This window comes from Ctenopharyngodon idella, chromosome 22, assembly GCF_019924925.1.
Source record: "Ctenopharyngodon idella isolate HZGC_01 chromosome 22, HZGC01, whole genome shotgun sequence".
Taxonomy (NCBI): Eukaryota; Metazoa; Chordata; class Actinopteri; order Cypriniformes; family Xenocyprididae; genus Ctenopharyngodon; species Ctenopharyngodon idella.
The window spans coordinates 9,264,204-9,278,337 of record NC_067241.1 but is presented as its reverse complement, the minus strand read 5'-3'; the positions used below and the strand labels follow the sequence as shown (position 1 = coordinate 9,278,337).

At 41.8% G+C, this 14,134-nt stretch overlaps 2 protein-coding genes across 4 annotated transcripts in view; one reads left to right on the top strand and one right to left on the bottom strand.

Annotated features, from left to right (window-relative positions):
• The window catches only part of LOC127505034 (acidic mammalian chitinase-like), a 43,615-nt gene that overhangs the window by 7,027 nt on the left and 22,454 nt on the right, over positions 1-14,134 (top strand). The gene's annotated exons all lie outside the window — the stretch shown is intronic.
• LOC127505037 (N-fatty-acyl-amino acid synthase/hydrolase PM20D1.2-like) lies at positions 342-9,459 on the bottom strand. Of its 2 annotated transcripts, XM_051880288.1 has the most exons (10): positions 9,224-9,459; positions 8,919-9,005; positions 3,484-3,521; positions 3,020-3,395; positions 2,865-2,926; positions 2,297-2,375; positions 2,150-2,221; positions 1,551-1,716; positions 1,355-1,454; positions 343-603 (listed from the first exon to the last, which is right to left on the bottom strand). In XM_051880288.1, exons 4-10 carry the CDS (start codon positions 3,122-3,124, stop codon positions 474-476), a joined length of 714 nt encoding a protein of 237 aa, XP_051736248.1. In that variant the 5' UTR covers positions 3,125-3,395; positions 3,484-3,521; positions 8,919-9,005; positions 9,224-9,459; the 3' UTR covers positions 343-473. The 2 variants fall into 2 exon arrangements, with proteins under 2 accessions (XP_051736249.1, XP_051736248.1); XM_051880289.1 differs by lacking the exons at positions 3,484-3,521; positions 8,919-9,005; positions 9,224-9,459 and having other exon boundaries at positions 342-603; positions 2,866-2,926; positions 3,020-3,105.

Here is a 14,134-nt window from a genome sequence, read left to right as displayed (position 1 = left end):
GTTTTCGTCAGGGTTGCTTATGTTTAACATTCAGTCAACAAACTTATAATTATTTGGTCAGACGTTACTAATAACAATTAGTTAAAATAGAAATACATACAGTATGTATGTAATATGACATTATTTATAGTATACACATACTGTATACTGTAAGCCACTTTGAATAAAACCATCTGCCAAATGCCTGAATGTAATGTAAACCTAAGTGCAGGGTTAATTACACCCATGCCCTGCTGTCAACACCTGACAAACAGCAAACTTGTGATGTGTTTTATAAATCGTTCAGTAAGGAATGCAAGAATGAATCTTTATGATTGAAATGTTTCACAACCTTCAATTCTTTAGTTTTTTTTCTAAAGCTGCTGTATTAATTTTATCCAGATATTCAATTCATATCTGTTAAAACAAAGCTCCCTTAGCTTAGTTTCTTAACCTTCAGTGTCTTGAGATTAGTGCAAGTAACATCTCACCATTTACAGCTCATGCTGGCTACTGTGAGGTGGCGGCAACTTCCTGATGTCATTATTCTGGATGAGCTGGAAGTAGAACAGCACGATCTCTTCATAGTTCTTAATGGAGATTCTCTCGTTCACACCGTGGAACCTAAAGGAGGAACATGAACGTTTGATCATATAAAAACTTGATGTTTCAGGGACCGTTTACATGACACCCCGACAGCAACTTAGTGTTGGTCCAGATCCGGCCCACATCTGTTCCACGTGTAATCCACATGTACCAGATGTGGGCCGGATCTGGGCCACACTATGTTGATGTCTGGGCACCGTTTTCAACTAAAAACAGAATACTTTGTATGGATTTTGACTGTTTATTTACACAACTGCATTTTGGGGTCTGAATACGAAACTTAGGTTTCAAAGTGCACCTTTTTTAAAATTATACCGTTATCGTCTCCGTGTAAAATGCAGATTTGTGAAAATGGTAACGTCATCTCATACATATTATGTGTTTAGTCTATAGGCATGGGCGAGTACTTGACAACCAAAACAACAATGGCGGACTACAGGACTGTGTTTGTCCTGCTCAAGATAAAAGTTTATCAACCCTTCACAAAGTGTAGATTTACTGCACCGCTACTACACATTATTTACATAAGCCAAATTCTAACATTGCCAACTACTGGCCTGGCATGCATAATACAGCGTTTTTAGTTGTTTTAGTCATTTCTGTATAAACAGAGATTGTTTTGACAACGTTGTCGTCTATACACAAAGCTTTTCAAAAACACAAAGGAAAAACTTTTTCTCATTTGTTAGTACATGGTTGTTGTGTAAACGTACCCTCAAGCTGGATACTCCACTACATTAGTATAAAGAGCCACTCTCCTGTGTCTTACCTCTGAGGATCACCTGGTTTGAACCACGTTGGTGCAAAGCGATATATGTCTCGGGTGATGTCCTTGTAGTGCCGGCTGTCAGTGTTGCCAACACAGATACCTGTGAGAGGAAATCATAGAGCAGCTAAAAGTGGCTCTTCACGAGACAATGATGTGCGTAAGTGGCACTTAAGCAGAAATGCAAGACTTCACTTACCAGGGGCCACTGTGAGCTGAGGAAACATGACCTGCACTGTTTTCTTTATGACCTGGAACCCAAAAGCCTGCTCATCATAGGAGCTGATGGGCAGTGGGTCGAATCCATCGACCATCTCTACCTTCACACGCTCATCTGATATGGTTGACTTGACCAAATCCATAACCTAAAAGATGACATAAAAGGGGATGTGATGTGATCAAACAGTGAGTGATTGTAAACATTATAGTCCGAGTCTGATTTAAAGGGATAGTTCACCCAAAAATCAATGTTCTGTCATTTAATCACCCTCACATCAGTTCAACACACATACGAAGATATTTTGAAAAACAATGGGGTACAAACAGTACAGGACTTTTATTGTATGGACACTTTCCACTAAAGAAAGAAAGTCATACAGTTTTTCAGTCACAAACATAATTGTCATTTTTGAATGGGTGAACTGTCCTTCTAGAGTTAGTTTTTTATTTAGAGTGATTCATGCGAAACTGGTTGAGAAGGTGTGAAGAGCAAAAGTTAATAGCTGAGCTATAACAACTATAGCCTGGACTCAGGGCTGGCTGAATGAGTCATTGTGTGGCTACAGCGTGACCTCTCACCTCCTGCAGCGTTTGGGCTGAGTGGATACGGAAATTGACAAAAGCTTCAGCGTATGACGGGATTACGTTAATCTGTAAGAGAAAGAGAAATAATCATATCTCCATTCATGCTACAACTTAGCGAACTTACAAAAAAAGAGGGCCCACCTTCACACCCGAGTTAAACATTGTGACGGCAGTTGTGGTCCTCACAAAGGCATTTGTGTCAGGCTTTTTCTCCAACACCCTGCATATGAAAGGGACACCGATATTATTATTATATTACTATGACAGGGGTTTTCCTGGGTATTTACAAGCTTACTTAGATGCTTATTTACAAAGTTAGTGTTGGTTGCATTTAATCATTAATGCAGTAAATCATATGTTAAATATTTTACATATATCCTGTCATGGCAAAGCTGAATTCTTTCAGCAGCATCTTCTGATGACTACAATCATGGTGTTTCAGGGAGTTCATAAACAGTGCCCACTGATATAGAGAATGCCACCCTTTGGAGTGGACTTTGTGCTTTGTAACTTTGCAGACCTTTTTCATTCTCAAACAGCAACATTACACAATAAAGAAAGTTGAAAATGTAAAAAAAACATAATAGGTCCTCTTTAAATTAACTTTGGTGGTCCAAACAATTTTCAGTGCAGGAAAAATCCTGTATAAAATATAGTTTGATATGATATTGATTACTGTAGTCAGCATTAAGACAACAATATGTACTACCTGCTTAGAAGCGGAAAGAAGAGCCACAAATTAGACGTGATGAATCTGAGAGGAAGGCCAAACTACAAAATAAAATAAGAGAAATGGTTTGTTGTAAAGCAAGTCTGTATGTCATAAATCGTAGCCTGTAAAATCCTCTGCTTGAACACTTTTACCTTATGTGCCAGGTGTTCAAATGTGCCACGCTCAGGACCATATCCAAACAGTCTGGGCATCCGATTTTCCTCCAATCTGAGAAAAGATGTTACCGAAAACATCATCTTAGCTAAAAGTCTTTAGCTCAGTTTAACACTGTTTTGAGAATAACTTGATAGCAATAAATAAAACACAAAAACTTCAAATAAAAAGATCAATTTTTCAGTATTTCCAATTGTTTTACAATAATAAAGTGTTTTAGGGGTTTCTGCATATCTTGTTGTGGCTGAAGCCAAGATGCCAATGCTGCTCTCTCTGGGCGGAATGGATGAATGTCCTGGAGTGCTGCTGACACTCAGCTTTACTGTGGCCTGACCCTTCTCACTGATACCTATTCTACAAAACACACACAGGGCAAATATTACAGACTAATTCAATAATAAAATGACTCTGCTTGTAGAGTTGCTCAAAATAACAGTCTCACAGGGCAGCAGGTCCATCCAGGCCACTTATGACAGCGTCCTGAGAAAGAAACCAGTCTTAAATAACAGTCCTTTAGTTTCACTCAATACAAAACCTAATATTACTAAAGGAAAAGTGGCTACTTTCCTTAAATACAGTTAAAAATAATGATTACAAAATGATGAAGGAAGTGTCAGTGAAAATAAGCGCTTAACCTTCAGAAAATGCTTGTTTACATTTTTTAAATTGTATTTTTATTTATTCCATAAGGTTTGGAATTTTTGTTACCCTGTCACCAAAATTTAGGACGTCTAAAGCTTCAAGTCAGAATTGTGTGATTACATTGTTCCTTTTCAAAAGGGAACTCGCACTGCGTCTTAACGCATTTGGGCAACGCCTTAGCGGGAATCTGTGTCTGAAACGCTATCCAATCACGGCAATCGTATTGGCCGGCGACAGCCTATGACGTCACTACTAGTGCGACCTGAACACACATAAGGAGCCCCTAGAGAACAAGTCATCCTCTTTCATCTTTCTGGGACTGTTTTGAACGGCTTAAGAACGGCTATTTACAGACGTTTCAGTCAGTGTGCACATCCATGTTTAGTTACCTGGTAACACACTTGACTCGTGCGTCTTTGTTAGAGCATGCATGCCCAGTGCTTGAGAGTTCTGTCGGCACGCGTTGTGAGCGTTTCCCGGCGAGGAAAGCTCCACTCTTGTTTGTCTGTCTCTTCTCGAGGGAAGCAGGACGGGTTTTTTGTTATGAGAGTGTTTAGCTGATTTAGGATGCGTCCTCTATATCAGTAAGCAATGCTCTATTTACGTTTGGACGAGCGATGTGTAGGTTTGTGTGCAAGCTTTATATCTATCACACACATTACTTGTGCATTGTTTGTTTGAACTAGGAGCACACGCGTTCGCCTGTATAAGGCTGTTTTCTCGCACTTGAGTGTTTCCCTTGGCAACCTTAGTTGCGTGTTTCCTTCTGCACTCGCCTTTATGTGTTATGAAGCAGAAAATGGTCCTGTCTGTATATGGCAGGACATACGCGGTGGCAGATTATGCTGTGCTCCAACTATAAATCCCTCCCCTCCCACCTTAAACACTGTTAATATCAGGCTTGAAGCTGGGTCGATGATGAGTTTGTTCCATTATTAGGGCCCTTCTGTTGGTCCAGCGCAGGGCTTGTTAGTAAGTGTTTATTCCTTTCAGTTTACAGCAGTATGGCAGGCCTCATTTTACATTAAGGCCTCCGCTTTCTGTTGTCACAGGTTGAGCTTTGTAGGTTGCCTCACCATTGGTGAGAATTGTTATATTTTTAGTGACCTCAGCTCCCTATGGAGAGGATTAAAGGGGGTGTTTATTCATATTAGGTGCTTTTTATCAGGCCTGAGGATGGACTGATGTTGGGTTCTGTTCCATTATTATTAACCCTTCTGTTGGTCCGGCATAAGGGCTTGGTATTGAGTGCATCCTTCCAGTCTACAGCAGTACGGCAGGCCTCATCTACATTTAGGCCTCCATTTACTGTAGTTACAGGTTGAGCTTTGCAGGTTGCCTTTTATGGCGTGAGAACCATTTTACATTTAGTGACCTCAGCTCCCTATCGAAAGGAATAATAGGGAGCTTTTATTCTTTTATATCCCAGGCGCTTCACACCAGACCTGAGGCTGGACCAATGATGTGTTGGTTCCATCCTTTTTTAACCCGTCTGTGGTTCCGGCACAGAGCTTGTTAGTGAGCGCACCCTTTCAGACTGCAGAGTATGGCAGGCCATTTTTACATTTAGGCCTCTGCTCTTTTTAGGTTACCTCTCCCTCTGTGAGAGCCATTACAAATTTAGTGACCTCAGCCCCCTGTAGAAAGGAATAAGGGGATGTTTATTCTATGCTTTTTGTATTGGGGCATTTAAACTGGGGCCCTGGAGCTCCCGTTATTAGGAAAGGTTATCATGGCACCCTTACTACGTGCCTCTTTTCTTTATGAGGTCTTAATAGCGGGTAGCATTAAGAATGAAATATCACCTGTAGTGAATGGCATGGCCTCCTTTCAATCTGAGAGTTGTTTTTTTAGGCTGCCGCTCATCCGAGCTTCAGGTAGTTGAAATGTCAGGTGTTCGGCCCTCAGGGGCTGCCCTGATAATCCTCCTAAGTTGAGTGGGCTGGCTTCCTCTCGTTAAAGAGAGTCGTTTGGTGAAGCCAACGCTCTGCTGAGCTCCAGGTAATATCACGATTTGAGGTGTTTGGCCTAGGTCGAGTGAAGCGGTTTCCTCTCACTTAGAGAGTAGAAGGCGATATGCTGAAGCCTCCGCTCCCCTGAGCTCCAGATAGATCATGACGGTAGGTGTCGTCTCTGGGCCACCCTTGACATCACCCTGTGATGAGTGAGCTGGCTTCCTCTTGTTTGAGAATCTCTATTCAAGGCTGCCGCTCCATTTGAGCTCTAGGTAGTTGAGGTCTTTGAAGTTGGTCTACTGCAAGGCCACCTTGACAATCCCTATGATGAGTATGTTGGCTTCCTCTCATTTGAGTTTTTATTGAAGCCTCTGCTCCACTGAGCTCCAGGTAGTTTATGTCCTTAAGTGATGGACATTCCCTGTAGTGAGTGTGTTGGTTTCCTCTCACTTGGAGAGTCGTTTTGTTGAAGCCACCGCTCCACTGAGCTCCAGGTGGTCAGTTCCCCTGAGTGTTGTGTGAGCTGGCCTCCTTTCTTTAGAGTTGTTAGGCTGAAGTCTCCACTTCATTGAGCTCCAAGAAAGTCATGAGTGCGTGTGTGGCGGCCCTTCTTTTGGGCCGCCCCGATATCCGGCCTAGGCTTGTACTCAGGAATATGTCTTTTTTGACAGAGGCGGTTCAGCTGTAGCTTTCCGCCTCCTAGTATGCAGTAGCCCGGAGTAGGCTACTCCTTGGAGAGCATCTCCAGCTTAAGACTAGCAGCTAGTGATCCTAGTACGCCTCCTCTCTTTGTGTGAGTCATCCCCGGCCGGGGCCCGCCTTCTGCATTAGGCTATTAATGCAAGTGGCAGGCCTTACGGCCTCCTCAATGTATCTAGGTTGAGCTGAAACTCCTCTTGATATTAGAGTATAAGCGATATGCTGAGCTTCAGTTCCCTGGTGGTGTTAGGCACAGACAAATAGCCAGGTGTTGTCGGCTTTCGTTGAAAGCCTTCCCTGTGGTTGTCCTTGAGCATTGTTAGACTTCCTCTCGATTAGAGAGTGGAAAGCACTATGCTGAAGTCTCCGCTCTCCAGAGCTTTGGTAGTAGCTAGTTTGAGCTTGGAGCATCTCTCCACCAAAAGCTCCTTGATTATTATCAAATTGCGGAGTCGAGTGTTGCAGGCCCCTTCTGTGGAATTTCTTCCTGTTGGGGCATCCATTCCTCCAGAGCTGAGCTCAGACGGCTTTTCTCGTCTTGGAGTGAGAGTTTTTGCTCAGGTTTTTACCTTTGAGCCTTTCTCGGGTTAGCTCACTTCGCTCCCAGAGCTCTGTGCCCCATATGTGCCCAACACCAGTGATGCTCAAGTCGAGCGTGTTGAGTACTCCCCTTTTTCAGGGCGAGTTGAGCACGCTCCCTTAGAGCTCAAGCATTAGCCTCGGGCCTGTGGCCGTGTTATGCTAGAGTAGTAGGCCCTGACTGAGGCCTCCTTGTCAGACCAGTTGCATAGTTTTGTACTCCCCTTGTTTTAAGGGTAGAAAGCAATATGCTGACTACACGGCTCGTTATGGCAATGCGAACGAGTATTCCAAGCCTGCATACCTCTAGTGGCTATCTCTGCTGGAGTTAGATTTGCTACCAAGTAGTTGGCCTTCTTTGGTCACCTTGAAAGCCATCCTCTGGGTTGAGCTAGGTTCCTGAGTGTCCTAGTTCCCTAGAATTGAGCAGATGGTTATCAAGTAGCTCAGGCTCCCTGATACTAGCCCTGGAGTTCTAGATCTTTACCAAGTAGTTGGCCCTCGAGCAGGCCACCTTGAAGGAGATCCTCTGGGTCGAGTAGGTCCTTAGCACTTCCAGCTAAGATAGTATTCTGACTCCCGAGAGTCATATCAGAGTGTAGGCTCTTTAGGAGCCTCCCTGGTACTTGCATTGAGCTTGGTCAATATTCGTCTCGGGTGAGTCCAGTGGGTACTCCCCTCGCATTGAGGGTCGTTCTTTGGAGTACTATGCTCCTGAGGTCTGATCGGAAGGTTGAAGGTCTCTCGTGAGACCTCCCTGGGAGGTCAGTATTGAAGGCTGAGGAGCTCGCCCCTGAGTTGGTCACTGAGGTTTAAAGGGTTCTTTTAGTAAGAACTCCCTTGATTGATCAGCTCCTGTTGGAGCGGGAGGTACGTCTCTCTTTAGGGACCCTTTTTAGAGTATTCAGCCTCCAGAGTGCTTATTAGGAAGCGCTCTGTAGATCCTAGGTTGAGCAGAGTAACTCCCCTCGATTGCAAGGGTTCTAAGCGCTATACTGAGTTCTGCTCCCCAGGATGCCCATCTCTACGTCCGGTCTGAGTTGGTTACTTCCAGTTACTGCCAGTTTGCAGTCCCTCTTTCTGGACCCCTCCTCTGGAGGCTAGTGCTTTAGAGATTCTGTTTTGGTAACAGACAGGTTGCTGGCCAGACTAGGTTTCTACTAAGTAGGACCAGGTCGGATTCCCTGGTGGCAGTCAGGGTAGACTATGCTCCCCTGAGAATTCCCTTAAAGGGACCCCTTCTGTTTGAAGTTGTTGGTTCCAAGCCTTTGAGCGGCCTTGGTAGGCCTCTAGATGTTTCTGGAGGCCTGTTTGAGGCTTATAGCTTGGGTGGTGGCCATAGGGAATGCTGTCACTGACAGCCTTTGCGGAGTGTTTTTTGGCCTTTCAGTCGAAATGGTTTCTGATATTTGTCACAGCCATTCTTTGGCATGCACTCCCCTCAGCATGGCGGTGTGGGTATTCGTTCCCCAAATGCGTTAAGATGCAGTGGGAGTTCCCTTTCCAAAGGGAACGTTTCAGGTTACGCATGTAACCATGGTTCCCTGAGAACAGGGAACGAGACACTCGTCTCCCTGCCATGCCTCGGGGCCGTCTGCTGAACAGCCCCTTCAGACGATAAGTGGATGACTTGTTCTCTAGGCGCCCCTTATGTGTGTTCGGGTCGCACTAGTAGTGACGTCATAGGCTGTCGCTGGCCAATACGATTGCTGTGATTTGATAGCGTTTCAGACACCGTTTCCCGCTAAGGCGTTCTCCAAATGCGTTAAGACACTGTGTCTCGTTCCCTGTTCTCAGGGAACCATGGTTACATGCGTAACCTGAGACGTTTTCAAGCAATACAGAAAGGGTCCACATGATGTCACTGCCTCTGAGCCTAATTTTATGAAATGCTTCAATATTTGTAATGGGAAAAACATAATGGGACACCAATTAGGGGAAGGTTTCAGTAATCTTGCGTTGACAGCACTGTTTGATGCTGTTGTAACTCATGGTGTCTCACCCCTCCTCAGCAGCCCATCAAACTCGTGCAGCACGCTCGTGTTCACATTTGTCTCAGTAAATGACACCATGGGAATCTGTATGGCCGCTATGAAAGAGATGAAAACAAGACATTTGCAACAGTTACATTACAATTACATTTGTAATATTTAAAGCACAGATGTTGACAGCGCATCCCTTATCTCCGTTAACTGTATCTAAATGTCTTCCTGATAAATCTATTCACGTCACATGATGAGTTTCATGTCAAACTGCGCTTAGGGATCGGGGCAGAGAAGGACTCAGTATTTCTACGTTGTTTGTTACCTTTGAAATTTGCCAGCAGATTCTTCCTCTGTTGCGGACTTAAATGAAGAGAAATGGTTGTTGTATTTTCCCATTTTCCCAGCTGAAGCCCCGCGTCCACATCAAATGTAAACGTCCTATCTGTGGCAACAAGGAACAAAACTGTAATCGAAAATATGGCACTAAACAGCAGCACTTTGAGAAACTTAAATAATTTCCAGTGAGTGCTATGGCCTGTCATGTTTCAGGAAGTACGAAAGAGTCATTTCATAATTAGGGTTCATGTTTATCTAATACCTCACTGTTGACGCAGCACGAGCGCCCTCTGCTGCTGTGGATTAGAATCACATGTTAAAGAGCCATGGAGATTTTAAAGGGTTAGTTAACCTAAAAATGAAATTTCTGTCATTAATTACTCACCCTCATGTCGTTCCAAAACAGTAAGACCTTCGTTCATCTTCAGAACACAAATTAAGATATTTTTGATGAAATACAAGAGTTTTGCAGGGGGATGCTATCCCCCTTGTTGAAAAAAAAAAAAAAATGACTAAAAACATCCCCTCTGTAAAGCCACCATGGTTCTTAATGTGTTTGCATTACAACAGTGTGGCATAGTCCCTCTGACAAAACTGACAGAAGAGCAAAAATGTACAAAGATTTTTAGCACATATAGTAGCTTTATTTGAGTCAGAGAAGGTGGTGATAATAGTTGAAAACATACTATATTTAACCTCAAGCAGGATGTTGAAAGAAATTATTCTGCAGACGTTAAACACCTTAGGAAAATCATTTGAAATGCTGGTTTATCAAAAGAGAACGTTCAGTCATACATTTAAAAAGTTTCATCACACATGCTTTCCCATGTGACGAAAAATATGAACTTACACTGTTTTGTCTGTTTTGCTAAGTTTACACTACAGGACTTCAAACGTTACGTGACTTGCTGTGGAGTTTTGAAGTCGTTGTGGTGTTCACACTAGGTGACACTACGTAAATGATCTGCAACAGGAGATTACACACTACACGAGCTGACGCCAACTGTCACCCAACGACTTTATTTGAAAATAGATGTTGGGAGGAAATTAGATGAAATTTTGAATTAAATTTAATTAAAATTAAAATAACCCTTTCACACATAAGTTTAAAACATTCTGGCTGACCTCCCAGAGTTAAGGCGACTGTTATTTTAGAACGTTTCCCTTTATTGTTTCCGTGACGATGCGTCATGGTTGTCACGTGACACACCGCGGCCAGCCGGCCACACTGTATAACAGATTTATTGCTTTTCTCCCCATGTCATCAACTATCTGATATTCCGATTCTCAAATATGTGCAAGTGAGTGTTTAGTCATTTAAAAACCTATATAATGACCTTGATCTTAAAATATAACGTGAATTCATCCATTTGTCCTGAAATACATGTGGCCGGTCCTGTAGTGTAAACTTGGCTTTAGTGATTTGGGCTCTTGAAGTTACATAGTGTTTTGTGCACACAAAATTTTTTGAATTTTATCTTCGGGTTTTACCAGAGTGTGGTATGCTGTTTAACAACCTCGAACCTTAATGAATGTGCGGCTTTCAGGGCGTTACTTAGTTGTGATTCATCATAATAGTTTTAAGTGTAAAACAGCATGACTTACTTTTCATGTTGATGCTTCATGTGATCCCATATTATAGATAGCTGGAAAGTTGCACTAAAAGAATCATCAATTTAGTCAAACACTCAAGCAGATCACTAGAAACACTATCACTTAAATTCTTCATTTTCATTTATTCCTATACTGAAGGTTGACAGCTCTCAAAGAGTGTTGGAGCCATTCATTTTAAAGCTGTTCTTGGCCACTGGGTGGCACTGAAGACACAGTATAATTGTAGCACAGGTGTACATGGGCCTGGGACAGGTGGCATGAGGTCTATGAGGGGTGGCAACACCAAAGCAAGCGCCCATGCATTCTTAGGAGATTTATGGCCTGACATACACAGTTGTGTTTACAAACATTGCATTACCACAAAGTAGTCATCTATATACTGTTTGAAATTAAAAATAAATAACAAGATTTCAATATCCATCATGGCACCAAGTAAAGACATTAAATGAAAAACATCAATAGATTCTAAATGAGTCTGAGCTTGTATCACTAAAGGAGATGAGCACTTTTATTAATATTACACAGGCTACTTCAATGGTATAAATCACATGTTTTAGTACAAGTTAAAGAGCAACAAAAACTTGTTTTTTGCAAACAATTTTTGAGTTTCTGTTATTAACAGAGGTGGGAATGTCTGTGTATGTTCACCCAGAACACCCTATCAACTACATAATCTAGCAATACCCCAGCAATTGCATAGCAAGAGCCTAGCAACCACCCAGAATCTCCTAGCAACCACCTAGCAACACTTTAGCAATCACCCAGAACATCTATATTCTGGCCTAACTGACCAAAGTTTTTACGTTTTTTTAAACAAGACTTTAAGTTGGCTTTATGACAAGCCAACATAAATTTGTCTTTCAAATTTTTTCAGTGTAGTTATTTTCTTGATTGCTAACGCACAATTCATGAAACAATTCAACATTTTCTCACAACTATAAACACAGTCTCAAAACTATACACCAACTTGTACAAACCTCAAACTTCCAGGTCAAAATAAAATGTTCTAGTTAAAAACTTATTCTTGTCTGACAAAATCTCTACTACACTATACAAAAATAAATTTACAGATGCAGATTCAGTAAAATACAGCAATGAACTTTTGGAGGGGATTTTTTTTTTTCATTTTACTATTGTAAATTGATCTTGCAGTAGATGAAAAGCATGAGAAAAATATGTATGAACTTGGTGTGCACCACAATACAGTAAATTCAGCATTCTCTGCACATTTGGCCAAATTCCATTACAGTAATACAGTACTATAGCAGTGTATTGGTCTTCTGACACAAGACTATATCCCTAGGCAGTCATTTCTCAGTTCTGCAAAAATACAGTACACATAACAAATGGCTACAAAAAAAGTTGACAATCACAAGTTTGAGGTTGTACAACGTGCTACAGTTACTGTTACTGCTACTGTTACTGTACATAGAATAGTGAAATTTCCCCCATCTAAAGTACTGGTACTGTGTAAGTTTAAAACCCCAGTAAATGATTCTTTCAGCTCTCTCTCAGATATTGACTGGTGTGTCGTCAGTTTTGCTACCTAATGTTATCATTGTTAAACGTTTTGAGAAATGTGTCTTTGTTTTGAGAACTGATGGTTTGAGAAACTGGGCCAACTGAATCACTTATAATGTGTTAGCAATCGAGAAAAGTAAGTGTTATTTACATACATTTTTATGAATATATTGCTATAAATATGTATAAATATTTACAGTACTGGTCAAAAGTTTGGACACATTGCTATTTGTAATGTTTGGACAGTTGGGACAATCATCAGCGAATCAACTGGACAGAATGTGTTTTACTGCAATTTCGAAAATCCTATTCTTACACCCCACACCAAACAACCGCACCCCCCATGATTATTATGGCTTACATTGACAATGTAGGCTATAATAATCAAAATAATTATCAAAAATGGTCTTTTTTGAAAGACTGCTGAAAATAAACTTTCTTTGTCACAAAATAAATGCCCGATTCCTGTGTCCATTCGGACTAGTGTTTTGAACGTTGGAAGGTCTACTTACTAGATAGTGCGCACGCACTGAACGCTTCCTTCGGCACTCACGGTCAATAAACTTTGGTCAATACACTCTGGGCCTCTAGTTAAGCTAGGCCTACGCTTTTGTTGTTTTTACAGAGCGATATTCTCATAAGCCTATACCGCGCTGTCGTGCATAAATAGGCTACATCTCCCCAGCACCACTAGACATAGGCTAGGCTACACAGTGTAGCCTATAGGCTCGGCAGAACAACTTTTTTGATGTTAATTACAATTAATCATAGGCTAACTGTTTCTTATGTTATATAGGCTAGCCTATGTAACAATGGACTTATTTGGTCTTCGATTTCAGTTCAAGTGGTTTTATTTTCATTTTTGTCCTGCGTGTAAACAATGACATACTGTACAGACAAAAGCTAAAAACAACATAACTTTCCACAGAAAAACAAAACTTAGCAAAAAACAATGACTACAAATATGTGTGACTGACGTGCCTTAGTCCGAACAGTAGGCAAGTTTACCTTAAGATAGCACGAGCGAGAGGTAGGCGTTATTATTATTATTACTACTACTACTACTAGGCTACAACTTCGATCTGCTATTGTGTATACATACTTAAGGAATTTGCTACAATAAAAAAAGGGTCCAAACATAACAGTAAGGCCTATTGGCAATAGCCTACTACTAGCATACATATTCAAAGCTGAAGGCAAGCCAAACACATTTATTGGTGACTGTGACAGAAGCTTTGACGGAACCCGGGTCGAGTGACAGGTGGGTATACCCAGGTGAAAAAAAAGTACATTTCTACAGTATCTCACAGAAGTGAGTACACTCCTCACATTTTTGTAAATATTTTAAATTTTCTGTCCCCTCAAAATAACTCAACACACAGCCATTAATGTCTAAACCGCTGGCCACAAAAATGAGTACACCCCTAAGTAAAAATGTCCGAATTGGGCCCAATTAGCCATTTTCTCTCCCCGGTGTCACGTGACTCGTTAGTGTTACAAGGTCTCAGGTGTGAATGGGGAGCAGGTGTGTTAAATTTGGTGTTATTGCTCTCACTCTCTCATACTGGTCACTGGAAGTTCAACATGGCACCTCAAGGCAAAGAACTCTCTGAAGATCTGAAAAAAAGAATTGTTGCTCTACATAAAGATGGCGTAGGCTATAAGAAAATTGCCAAGACCCTGAAACTGAGCTGCAGCACGGTGGCCAAGACCATACAGCGGTTTAACAGGACAGGTTCCACTCAGAACAGGCACTGGCGAG